This window comes from Otolemur garnettii, unplaced genomic scaffold (genome assembly GCF_000181295.1).
Source record: "Otolemur garnettii isolate 467f Iridium unplaced genomic scaffold, OtoGar3 scaffold00156, whole genome shotgun sequence".
In the NCBI taxonomy this organism is placed as follows: domain Eukaryota; kingdom Metazoa; phylum Chordata; class Mammalia; order Primates; family Galagidae; genus Otolemur; species Otolemur garnettii.
In genome coordinates, this window is record NW_003852551.1 from 216,256 (window position 1) to 228,973 (window position 12,718).

A 12,718-nucleotide genomic window follows, 5' to 3' on the forward strand; every position below is an offset into this window, starting at 1 on the left:
CTCTGCTATACTGATTTTGACCTAGTTTTAGGGGTTATAGAAAGGAAATGTGGCCAAACCCAGATCGCTTTTTTAATCTAACCAGGCATTTTTTTGTTCACCATTAACAGCAAAACTCTGATTCTGGCAACTTGGATATTGATCTCGGCTTTCCACATATATATCAAAAACCCAATTCTTTTTTGTTTGTTTGTTTGTTTTATTTGTTTTGGGCCAGGGCTGGGTTTTGAATCTGCCACCTCTGGGATATGGGGCTAGCGCCTGTGGCTCAGGGGGTAGGGCACTGGCCTCATATACCAAGGGTGGCCAGTTCAAACCTGGCCCCGGCCGAACTACAACAAAAAAATAGCTGGGCACTGTGGTGAGCACCTATAGTCCCAGCTACCCGGGAGGCTGAGGCAAGAGAATCACCTAAGCCCAAGAGCTTGAGGTTGCTGTGAGCTGTGACGGCACAGCAGTCTACCAAGGGTCATAAAGTGAGACTTTGTCTCTACAAAAAAAAAAAAAGAATAAATAAACATTGTGGGCTTCTGGAAATATGGTGCTCTTTCCCTGGAAAGGCCTCTTCTCTTTCTTCCTCTGTGCTGGGTCCGTGGGTAATTTTCCTAAAATTGGTACCCTTCTCATAAATTCTCTGTCAACCTTCGGGCAAAATGAGTTACCAATGACTTCTATCAGAGTTGATAGGGTTTTTATTTTTTTGGTAGAGACAGAGTCTCACTTTATCGCCCTTGGTAGAGTGCCAAGGTGTCAGAGATCACAGCAACCTCCAACTCCTGGGCTCAGGCGAGTCTCTTGCCTCAGCCTCCCTAGTAGCTGGGACTACAGGTGCCTGCACAATACCCAGCTATTTTTTTGTTGCAGTTTGGCTGGGGCCGGGATTGAACCCACCACCCTTGGTATAGGGGGGCCGGCGCCCTACCCACTGAGCCACAGGTGCCACCCGAGTTGAAAGATTTCTACCCTCTTCTCTACAACTTACTTCCCCTTGGGGTGGCCTAGTGCTTGAAAACAGGGAATCTAAAGCCATGGTCCTGAGTGACTCCTGCCCTGCGTGCATCCTAGGAAAAGTGAAATAACTTCCCTGAGCCTATTTTCACACTTGTAAAACAGTGATAATACTTATTACTGTAAAATGCTTAGCACTGAGTAAGCCCTTAATCATCAGTTAGTATTATTTGTTCCAGTGAATATGATTATGACTATTGGAATTAATGTTTGTTTTATTCTTTTTGCAGCTTCTGAAATATTTGAAGAAACTCTCCACCTTGCCTATTACCGTAGACATTCTTGCGGTAAGAATTGTGTAACTTTCTCTCTCATCCCCTTCCCACTGGCCAGGGTGCAGAGGTACGGTTAAGAGTGCGGGTTTTGGAAGTGAAAGAAACCAGACACAAAAGGCTACCTATGGTCTGATTGCATTATATGAAATGTTCAGAATAGGCAGGCAGAATGTAGATAAGTGGTTGCTAAGGGCTGGGGGATTTGGGAGGAGCAGGATTTCTTCTTAGAGTGATAGAAGTCTTCTGGAATTAGACAGTGATAATGGTTGCATAGTATTTTGAGTGTTCTGGAAACCATTGGATTATTAAAATGGTGAATTGTCTTTTGTCTAAAAAAAATTTAAAAGAATCAAAAGAACATTCACTTTGACATCATCTTGTCCTGGATTCAAATCCAGATTCTGTGCCTTTAGGCTGTTCCTATATAAGATGGGGCTGATTCCTGCCTCACTTCACAGAGTTGTTACAAAGACTGATTCAGTTACTGTAGGTGAAGATCTTAATAGTGCCTAAGGTCTCCCATAATCACTCTTGTTATTGTTACTAACTGTTCTAGAAGTGGTTTTCCTATTTTGAATTTGGTCTGCTTCACCATATGTGTCGTTAGAGGTTTGAGGCATAGGCCCACAGGAATTGAGTATTGAGATTTGTAAGGTATGTTTTAGGAAGGAGCTATTGCTTGCTGAGTTTCTCCAAGCAGGAGGCCTTATTTCTTTAGGAAAATGTCAGCCTAGTTCCATAACCCTCTAACAATTTCTTTGTCAAATTTGTAGGAGACTGGGGTTGGGAAAACAGTAAATAGCCTACGAAAACACGAACATGTTGGAAACTTTGCCAGGGACCTAGTGGCTCAGTGGAAGAAGCTGGTTCCAGTGGAACGGTAAGAACATTTTCCTTTAGGCTTGTTCAACTTCATGGTTAAATCTGGTGCTCAGAATGTTTACAGATTGAAAAGTATTTATTTATTTATTTATTTATTTATTTTGAGACAGAGCCTCAAGCTGTTCCCTTGGGTAGAGTGCCGTGGTGTCATAGCTCACAGCAACCTCCAACTCCGGGCTCAGGCGAGTCTCCTGCCTCAGCCTCCCAAGTAGCTGGGACCACAGGCGCCCGCCACAACGCCTGGCTATTTTTTGGTTGTAGCCATTATTGTTGCTTGGTGGGTCCGGGCTGGATTCGAACCCGCCACCTTAGGTGTATGTGGCTGGCGCCTTAGCCGCTTGAGCCACAGGCACCGAGCCTTTTTTTGCCTTATTTAAAAACTCTTCTGCCTCAATTATAAAAAAGGCCCACAATCATTGTAGAATATTAGAAAATTTTGAAAAGTAAAAATCAAGAACTTTTCTTTTTTTTCTATCATCCAAAGATAAATATTACTAAAAATTTGATATGTTTCTGAGCGGCACCTGTGGCTCAGTGAGTAGGGCACCAGCCCAATATCCTGAGGGTGGCAGGTTCGAACCTGGCCCCGGCCAAACTAAAACAACAACTACAACAACAGAAAAATAGCTGGGCATTGTGGCGAGCGCCTGTAGTCCCAGCTACTCTGGAGGCTGAGGCAAGAGAATCGTCTAAGCCCAAAGCTGGAGGTTGCCGTGAGTTGTGGTGATGCCACGGCACTCTACCAAGGGTGACAAAATGAGACCGTCTTTTAAAAAAAAAGAAAAAAGAAAAGAAATTTGATATATTTCTTTCTAACCTCTCCTTAAGAGGCATTTTTATATAGTTGTGAAGTAGATAAAAAATTGGCAGCTCTTTTTTTATGTAACAAGTAAAACATGTCCCATGTTTAAAACATCTTCAAATGTTCATGTCACTAACATATTTGGTCTTTGTATGTTGTAGTTAAACTTATTTCCCATTCATCTTTTCCCAGTGTTAAAGCTTCAGTATCTTCCTTTACAACCAGAGAAGGAAGAAAACATAAACAAAATTAAAAAATAAATAAATCAATTAAAATTGCATATCTTTAAGCATATTCCTCTTATAGCACAGGTGTTTATTATTTATTATATTTATTTATTTATAAGAGGAAGGGCTTAGGAGCTTACAGCATAGAAGAATTCCACATGGCCACGCTTATTCTTTTTGTTGAGACAGAGTCTCAAGCTATCGCCCTGGGTAGAATGCCATGGTGTCACAGCTCACAGCAACCTCCAACTCCTGGACTTAAGGGACTCTTAAGCCTCAGCCTTCCGAGTAGCTGAGACTATAGGTGCCTGCCACAACGCCCGGCTATTTTTTATTTGTAGTTGTCATCGTTTGGCAGGCCCAGACTGGATTCCAACCCACCAGCTCTGGTGTATGTGGTTGGTGTTTTAGCCACTTGAGTTACAGGCGCCACCAGCCCAGGTGTTTTTTTTTAAAAAAATGTGACCCACTTACCTTCTTCCCAAGGCCTTATTTCTAACTCGGCCTCTTCTTCCTCTCTTTTATGAATTCAGGTTCTGTGACTTTGTCCTCTGAACAAGAATTACGCTGAGATTTCTATCTACTTTATCTGCTTTTTTTTTTTTTCCGTTTTAGAAGCACTGAGCCTGATGAACAAGACTTTGAGAAGAACCATTCCCGAAAGCGCCCTCGGGATGTTCTTCAGAAGGAGGAAGAGGTGGAGGTGGACTACCAAGAGAACTGGAAAGCTTCTAGTAGCCGATCCTATAGCCCGAGCTCTGAGCACAGACAGAAAAAACACAGAAAAGCCTCAGAGCTTGAGAGACCTCACAAAGTGTCTCACAGTCATGAGAGGAGAGACGAGCGAAAGAGGTGTCACAGGGTGTCACCAACTTACTCTTCAGACCATGAATCTTCTGATTACGGCCACGTTCAGTCCCCTCCATCCTCTGCCAGTCCTCATCAGATGTACACGGACCATTACAGATCTCCGGAGGAGGACCATGAGCCCATTGTTTCCCCCCAGAAGCCTGGAAAAGGCCACAGCAGTGCCTTTCAGGACAGACTGGGAGTCAGTCAAGAACAGCGACACTTGGGTGAGCCCCAGGGGAAAGGGGTTATGCATCAAAACAAGGAGCACAAATCTTCCCACAAGGAAAAACGTCCTACGGATGCCAAGGGTGATGAAAAGTCTTCTGCTTTGAGCAGAGAGAAATCCCACAAGGCCCTCTCCAAAGAGGAGAACCGAAGGCCGCCGCCAGGAGATAGCACAAAAGAGAAACTGCCGTCAGGTGGTGTGAAGAAAGAGAAGGAAAGGGAGGGCAGCAGCCTCAAGAAGAAGTTTTTGCCCCCTTTGGAAACTGCTTCAGACAACCACCTCAAAAAGCCAAAGCACAAGGACTCGGAGAAAACCAAATCAGACAAAACCAAGCAGAGTGTGGACAGCTTAGACGTAGGGAAAGGGGCAGGCGAACTGTTGCCCAAGGTCAAAGAGAAGGTTTCTAACAACCTAAAGACGCAAGAAGGGAAAGTAAAGACTTCTAATTTGGATAGAAAGTCACTGGGCTCCCTCCCTAAAGGTGAGGATGCAGATATGGAGGATGAGTTCGAGCAGCCCACCATGTCCTTTGAATCCTACCTCAGCTATGACCAGCCGCGGAAGAAAAAGAAAAAGATTGTGAAAACTGCGACTCCAGCACTTAAAGAAAAAGGACTTAAAAAAAGTGATTCTAAAAGCACTAGTAAAAACTTGGACTTGGTTCAGAAATTACCCAAGGTGAATGAGAACAAGGCAGAGAAGCTGCAGCCAGCTGGAGCCAATTCAGCCAAGCTGAAAAAGGTAACCCCTTCCGCCCCTGGTGGCTCCCCACTCGGAGCACCTAGCTCTGCAGAGCTTTAGGTCATATTTCCTCTGGGCCTCGCTAGCTGTCACAGTAAGAATTTTCTGGGCTGGGTGTGGTGGCTCACACGTGTAGTCCCAACACTTTGGAAAGCCAGTTTGGGTTGGGAAGATAGATCAAGGCCAGGAGTTTGAGACCAGCCTGGGCAGCCTAGTGAGATGCTGTCTTTACAAAAAGTTAAAAAAAGCAACTAGTCAGGTGTGGTGCTGGGCACCTGGATTCCTAGCTACTCATGACTCTGAGGCAGGAGGATCGCCTGAGCCCAGGAGTTCGGGGTTACAGTGGGCTATGATCACACTACTGCCCTCCAGCCTGGGAGATAGAGCAAGACCCTGTCTTGGGAAAAAAAAATGTTCTGAGGTATCCCGTTGTGATGGGCCCATCTGTCAGACACATCTGTGCCCCCTCCAGTGGGGATCTGCTGAGAAGTGTGCCCAGCAGCACTCTGAGGAATGGACTGTGGAAAGGAAAGGTCATTCCTACCCACTGGCTGTCCATTCACAAGCCTGTCCTCCGCAGGTCCCTGATGTGTTGCCAGTGTTGCCAGACCTCCCGCTACCCGCGATACAGGCCAATTACCGCCCGCTGCCTTCCCTCGAGTTGATATCCTCCTTCCAGCCAAAGCGAAAAGGTAATTTTCTGTCTTGTTTTAAATGGGAAAAAGATTTCAACATTCATTCATGATGTATCACATAATATTCATGATATTCTGCACTTTGGTGCATTTTTATGAGCATAGGCCCTAGGGTTTGATGGCTGGTGGGTTTGGACCTGGCCTGGGCCTGCTAAACAAAAACAAACAACAACAAAAAAATAGCCAGGTGTAATGGAGGGCACCTGTAGTCCCAGCTACTTGGGAGGCTGAGGCGAGATGACTTGAGCCCAGGAGGTGGTGGTTGCAGTGAGCTGTGATGATGCCACTGCACTCCAGCCTGGGTGACACAGTGAGACCCTGTCTCCAAAAAAATAAAAGAGATAATTCCAGTAAAGCTTTTAGCTGGTTTGTCACATAGTAATTGTTCAATAAATTTTACCTGCTGCTCTTACTAGCAGCCCTTTCTATGCGTTAAATATCATATTAATCTTTAAAAATTTTTAATTTAGGGTTGTACCTGTAGCTGAAGCTGCTAAGACGCCAGCCACATACACCAGAGCTGGCAGGTTCGAATCCGGCCCGGGCCTGCCAGACAAGGACAATTACACCCAAAAAATAGCTGGCATTGTGGCAGACGCTTGTAGTCCCAGCTGCTCAGGAGGCTGAGGCAAGAGAATCGCTTAAGCCCAGGAGTTGGAGGTTGCTGTGAGCTGGTCACTCTGCCCAGGGCAGTAGCTTGAGGCTCTGTCTCAAAAAAACAGAAAAATTCTAATAAAATAAAAATCTCTAATTTTAATATAATAACATAGTAATTAGAAGTCATGTAAGTGCCCACCAGAAAGAAACAGATAAGTCATGATTCATCTACACAGCGGCATCCTGTGCCACTGTTAAAAATGTGTAATGTGGGCTGGACACGGTGGCTCAGGCCTGTAATCCTAGCACTTGGGAGACCAAGGCAGGTGGATTGCCTGAGCTCACGGTTAGAGACCAGACTGAGTCAGAATGAGACCTTGTCTGTAAAAATAGCTGGGCATTGTGGCAGACACCGGTAGTCCCAGCTACTCGGGAGGCTGAGGCAAGAGAATGACTTGAGCTCATGAGTTCGAGGTTGCTGTGAGCTATGACGCTACAGCACTCTACTGAGGGTGACAAAGTGAGACTCTGTCTCAAAAAAAAAAAAAGGTGTAAGTTCTTTTGTAAATTAATTTTTCCCTTAAATTTTTTTTGAAAATAGAATTAGGTAGTATAAGTTGGAAAGTATGTATGGACATGAAATGATCACTAACATGTAAATTTAAAAAGTGCTGTGTGTAATGTGTTAATTGTTTAAAACAGGAATAAGGTACTTACTTGCTTATTTTGGGATAAAGTGTCTGGGGGGATCCACAAGAAACTGGTAGCATGGGTTGCCTTTGAGAGAAAGAAGTGAGAAGCTGAGGACTGGGGTGGAAGAAGAGTTTTTACTATAGCACTTAGAGCCGTTTGTAATTTCCTTTTGGGTTTCTCTGGCCCTACAGCATTTTCTTCACCCCAAGAAGAAGAAGAGGCTGGATTCACTGGACGCAGAATGAATTCCAAAATGCAGGTGTATTCTGGTTCCAAGTGTGCCTATCTCCCCAAAATGATGACCTTGCACCAGCAGTGCATCCGGGTACTTAAAAACAACATTGATTGTAAGTCACACGCTTCTCTCTAACTCTCAAGCACATTGTAGCACTGAGACCTTATCACTGGGTGGCTTGGCTGCTGTTCAATACCTTTGCCTTTGATTTCTCCACAGCAATCTTTGAAGTGGGAGGAGTCCCGTATTCTGTTCTTGAACCTGTTTTAGAGAGGTGTACACCTGATCAGCTATATCGCATAGAGGAATACAATCATGTGAGTATCCTGTTTGGGTGGGAAGGGGGCAGTTTTCTGGCTCTGTCTCCAGAAATAGATTTAACCCTGTGACTCTGCTATGGTTGAAGGGCAAAACAGTGGTCTGGGCATGTTTGGTTTTCCTCTGGGCCTTTAAAGAAGCATGTTATTAGCACCTGCTCTTGACATGTTGAATGAGTCTCTTGGGGGTAGAATCAGGGTGGGATTCAAAGGCAGGGAGGTACTTCTAATACCTCTCTTGAGCCTCGCCATAAAGGTCAAGGGGGAATTCTGGCCCAGAGTACCTGGGATCCTGGGCAGGGATGGCACTTTGGTTGACACTTAGGTGACTGGTAGACCAGTCTCTGATCCCTTAGAGACATCAGATCTATCAAAATCCTTCTTGTGATATGGAAATACTTCTTGATCATAGTCGCTGTCTCTGTCTAATCCTGAGAGCTCTATAACTCAACGACCTTCTCAGGTGGCCGTTTTGCCATCACAGTTCAGTGTAGTGCTGGAACATACCTGATTCAGCTTCATCCCAGCTGTACGCTCTACAGATTTTCTAAAGATTTATCTTAAACTAATTTTTGTGTTATCTTCTATCAGTCACCCAAAAGCAACTAGCACAGTATCTCACACTTAACACTTTTTTTTGTTTGTTTTTGCAGTTATTGGCCGGGGCCGGGTTTGAACCTGCCACCTCCGGTATATGGGGCCGGTGCCCTACTCGTCTGAGCCACAGGCACCACCCAACACACTTAACATTTTTAAATATAGTGATTTATTCTTGTAGAATTATGGTATTTTGATATAATGCCATAATGAAGACCAAACATTATTAGGAAGTTGTTTATTCCTAGATGATGAAAGAATGGAAAAAAGATCTATAAGAGCACTTGTATGTAAGTGGTGTCCTGGTTCTAATTTCAGGTATTAATTGAAGAAACAGATCAATTATGGAAAATTCACTGTCACAGAGACTTTAAGGAAGAAAGACCAGAAGAGTATGAGTCCTGGCGGGAGATGTACCTGCGGCTTCAGGATGCCCGAGAGCAGCGGCTGCGATTGCTAACAAAGAATATCCGATCTGCACATGCCAATAAGCCCAAAGGTAAAGGAAAGGAGGCAGCTGGGGAAGAGCTGGCAGAGTGGGTGCTCCGCGCAGCACAGGTCTTGGTAGGCCCTGCTGAGGTAGGGCTGCTGGCCCCTAAATCACTTGAATTTGCAGTAGGCAGGCAGGTGGGTGCTTCTGCCGCAGCCCATGCCATCCAACATTAGGGTTGCAGGGCCCTTGAACGTCCAGTAGATGATTTAATTACCACTAGTATCTGTTACTTAAGCAGCTCAAGAAGGCAGACGTTAATCTCCCTGTTTCTCCCTAGGCCGACAAGCAAAGATGGCCTTTGTAAACTCTGTGGCCAAGCCACCTCGTGATGTCCGGAGGAGACAGGAGAAGTTTGGAACAGGAGGAGCTGCTGTCCCTGACAGAGTCAAGTAAGATTTCTGCTCCCACTGGGGTTTTGCCTGCTCAGGAAAGAGAACCCCAAGAGCTTGTCGTCAACCCCAAGAGGTTGCCATAGGGGCAGGAAGGGACACATTTTGGGGAGTGTGGGTTCTGGAGCCAGCTCAGTACTTTACCTCCCTGAGCCGGAGTTTCCTGACTACAGTGGGAGGCAGGTAATAATTCCGGCTTCTCAGAGGAGTGTAGAGTAAATGGAGGGGCCGGGCATAGTGGCTCACGCCTGTAATCCCAGCTCTCCGGGAGGCCAAGGCTGGTAGATTGCCTGAGCTCAGGAGTTCGAGAGCAGCCTGAGCTAGAGTGACACCCCATCTTTATTAAAAAAAGAGAAAAAACTAGCTGGGTGTTGTGGTGGGTGCATGTAGTCCCAGCAGTTCAGGAGGCAGAGGCAAGAGGATAGCTTGAGCCCAGGAGTTTGAGGTTGCTGTGAGCTATGATACCATGGCATTCTATCCAGGGCAACAGAGTGAGACTCTGTGTCTAAATAAATAAATAAAATTTAAAAACCGAGTACGTAGAATTGGGCCTGGCTAATGGGAAATGTTCCCTTATGCTTTCCATTTCCTCATTTAAACAAAAGACATTTCTATGCTGATTGAATCATTTATGTGTAAGCCACATTAGCATTTTCAAAATACAGATTTATATCTAAACAGTGGAAGGTTAATTGAGATGATCATATATACTGAAAGGTACAGGCTGAGGCAGACATCTCTGAACTAGAGTGCAGTGTGCTAGAGTCCGCTCGTCCAAACTGCAGAGTGAGTCCTCACATAAGCCAGCTTTGGGCTGTTGGAGCTGAAGGCAGATTTCTTGCACTCATGACTAGCCAGCTGTGTTCTGTGTTGCAGGATTAAGCCAGCCCCGTACCCGACAGGAAGCAGCCATGCTCCAGCTAGCAGTGGCAGCGGCAACAGCTTTAACCCCAGCCCTGAAGAGCCAGCCTATGATGGCCCAAGCACCAGCGGTGCCCACTTGGCGCCAGTGGTCAGCAGCACTGTTTCCTATGATCCTAGGAAACCCACTGTGAAGAGTAAGTAACTTAGAGTTCACGCGCAGGTATTTCACATCTAGTTTTCTTAACCCCTATAATGTCAGTCACTGTATTGCATTTTGTGCATTGGATATAGCATGCGTATGTGCCCTGCTGTACACAGCTATGTAGCTGGTCCAGATGTGAGCCCCTCCTTTCCCTGAGTGTGCATCTTTTCTTTTCTTTTTCTTTTTTTGCAGTTTTTGGCTGGGGCCGGGTTTAAATCCACCACATCCAGTATAAAGGGCCGGCGCCCTACTCCTTTGAGCCACAGGTGCCGCCTTCTTTGCTTTTTTCTTTTTTTGAGACAGGGCCTTGCTCTGGAATGCAGTGGTGTGATCATACCTCATTGCAGCTTTGGACTTCTGGGCTCAAGTCCTCCTGTGTCACCCTCCTGAATAGCTGGGACTACACGCTCACGCTACCAGCTTGTTAATTTTTTAATTTTGTTTGTTTGTTTGTTTCTTTTTTTTTTTTTTTTTTATGCAGAGTCTCACTATGTTGCTCTTGGTAGGGTGCTATGGCATCACAGCTCACAGCAACCTCCAGCTCTTGGGTTTAGGCGATTCTCTTGCCCCAGGCTCCCAAGCAGCTGGTACTATAGCACCCACCACAACGCCTGGCTATTGTTTTTTTTTTTTTTTTTTTTTGGCGACGATTAGGCCTTGTTATGTTGTCCAGGTTGATATGTATCCTTTAAATAATGATTATAGTGATTATTCGTTTTGGCATTCTGCTTTTTTTGCCTAAATGTAAGGTTCTGTCTCTGGATGATAACACAGGCTTCATAATTACTATTATTAGCAGCTAAACAATAATTTACCTTACTTCAGTTTTATAACTTTACAACCCTCGCTTTCAAATATTTATTCTTTGTATCTAGTTGAGTTTGTTTTGCATTTTATTAACTTTATTATCACAGACTATTCCCAGTATCCTAAGGGATGTCCTAGTACTCTATATATTCATTGTGGGGCTCACGGGAAGGTAGGGGTCTTGGCGTGGGCTTAGCTGTACTTAGGGTAACCAGTCAAGAGGCGGGCTAACTCTCTTTTGGTGGTATTTGCATACCTCCTCTTAGACCGATTGCTACACCAGACAGATTGAGGGGTTGGTTATGTGAGGCAGAATTGAACAACGGTTGAGTCTGGCTTTTAGAGTCTGGCCAAGATCGAATTCCAGTTCTGCCACTTACTGTACAGCTATGTGCAAATTGGCCAGTCTCCCCAAGCCTTGGGACTGGTGGGCAGAGAGTGAGTGTTTTGTATCAGGCAGCTCCTCAGAAGGTATTTGTGGTCGGCTTTTGCTTCCCCTGCAGTGTTAGCGGATAGCTACTCGCTGTGTCTGCTTCCTGGTGGTACGTAGCCACGCATAGGCTTGGCTTTGACTGAATCACCAGGGGTGAGTCTGAGCCGCACAGAGATCTGAAACAACTTCCTCATTTCACAGAAATTGCCCCAATGATGGCCAAGACGATTAAAGCTTTCAAGAACAGATTCTCCCGACGATAAACTGAGGACTCAGCGTGGAGATGGAATTTGGGGGTCAGGAACACAAGGACAATGGGGGATGGGGAATGGAACTTGCAAAGGAGAACAGGAATCTTTTGCTTTGAGGAACCTCTTGGTCTCCGCATCCTGCAGTCTGCAGGGGCTGCCCCAGGAGCCTGAGTGCCACAGGCCCTGCCTCGTTGCTTGGAGCACACTTCAGATTTCTGAAGAAGATGTGGAGCCTCAGGCTCACTGAGGATTTTAAGGTCAATTATACTTCTGTTGTTCATTAGCATCTTTGTAAACTATAAGATATAGTTTTAATTAATAAATATTGCCCCCAGATTGTATTTATATTACCCCCAGGTTTTTTTTTCTGTTTCTGTTTTATTTTTTTTGTCCTCTACTACACACTCAGCCTTTTCTTTTCTGGTCCTTTATTAAAGTTAGATGAAAACTTAGTAAAGCCATTCCCCTGTCCCAGTTCAGCTCTCCTGAGCAGACTCTGGTCCAGACAGAGGGCTAAGCATCCCCAAAGCCTGCAGGGTGCCCGGGGTGAGGAGTGAGCGCCAGAGGGCTTCCCCCGCTAGGAGCTGTGACTCGGGGACTAGAGGATCAGGCGGCTCCACCTCAGACCCTTCTCAGTATTGCGCTACGTTTCCGTGCAGGTGCATCTCTTTCTTACTCATTAAATAATATTTATTAAGGGAAGTTACTTGCAAAGGTCTAGAGTCTTTTCCTAATTCTTTTGGCCAGTCCCCACCCCCTCCCTTTTTTAGGCTTACTAGAGGACACAGAACCTTGAGAGACTGATTTGCACAGAATCCCAGGATTTTTATAATTTTCAGTTTCTGATTGAAAATTTTAGTGTTTCCCCTCCCTTTTTCCTATTTTTCCTTCTTCTCACCAGCATGAGGGAAAAGACACACGTGGCAGGGCTTTTCATAGCCCTGGATACAACATTAGAGTTTTAAAAGCCAGCACTTTAATCTCTTGTTCTCTGTGAATCACTAGGAGAAGTGAATGGTTTTAAAAGTTGTAATGCTACATTGGAAAATGGCTTTGTTTGGGCCTTTTATTTAAAAGGTAAGATCATGTGACTGGAAGAGCACAGCGGTCGGCTGTGTTGGTAGAGAACTCA

General features: G+C 45.2%; 1 protein-coding gene across 1 annotated transcript in view; it reads left to right on the plus strand.

The window, feature by feature from the left end:
* ELOA (elongin A) overlaps positions 1-11,941 on the plus strand; it is a 16,939-nt gene extending 4,998 nt beyond the window's left edge. The window contains exons 2-11 of the mRNA XM_003799753.3: positions 1,239-1,295; positions 2,057-2,163; positions 3,810-5,013; positions 5,594-5,705; positions 7,190-7,345; positions 7,453-7,550; positions 8,466-8,646; positions 8,918-9,029; positions 9,906-10,087; positions 11,537-11,941. Of these exons, the coding sequence (XP_003799801.2) occupies positions 1,239-1,295; positions 2,057-2,163; positions 3,810-5,013; positions 5,594-5,705; positions 7,190-7,345; positions 7,453-7,550; positions 8,466-8,646; positions 8,918-9,029; positions 9,906-10,087; positions 11,537-11,598 (2,271 nt within the window). The 3' untranslated portion in view covers positions 11,599-11,941. The remainder of the gene's footprint in view (positions 1-1,238; positions 1,296-2,056; positions 2,164-3,809; positions 5,014-5,593; positions 5,706-7,189; positions 7,346-7,452; positions 7,551-8,465; positions 8,647-8,917; positions 9,030-9,905; positions 10,088-11,536) is intronic.
* The last annotated feature ends 777 nt before the right edge of the window (positions 11,942-12,718 follow it).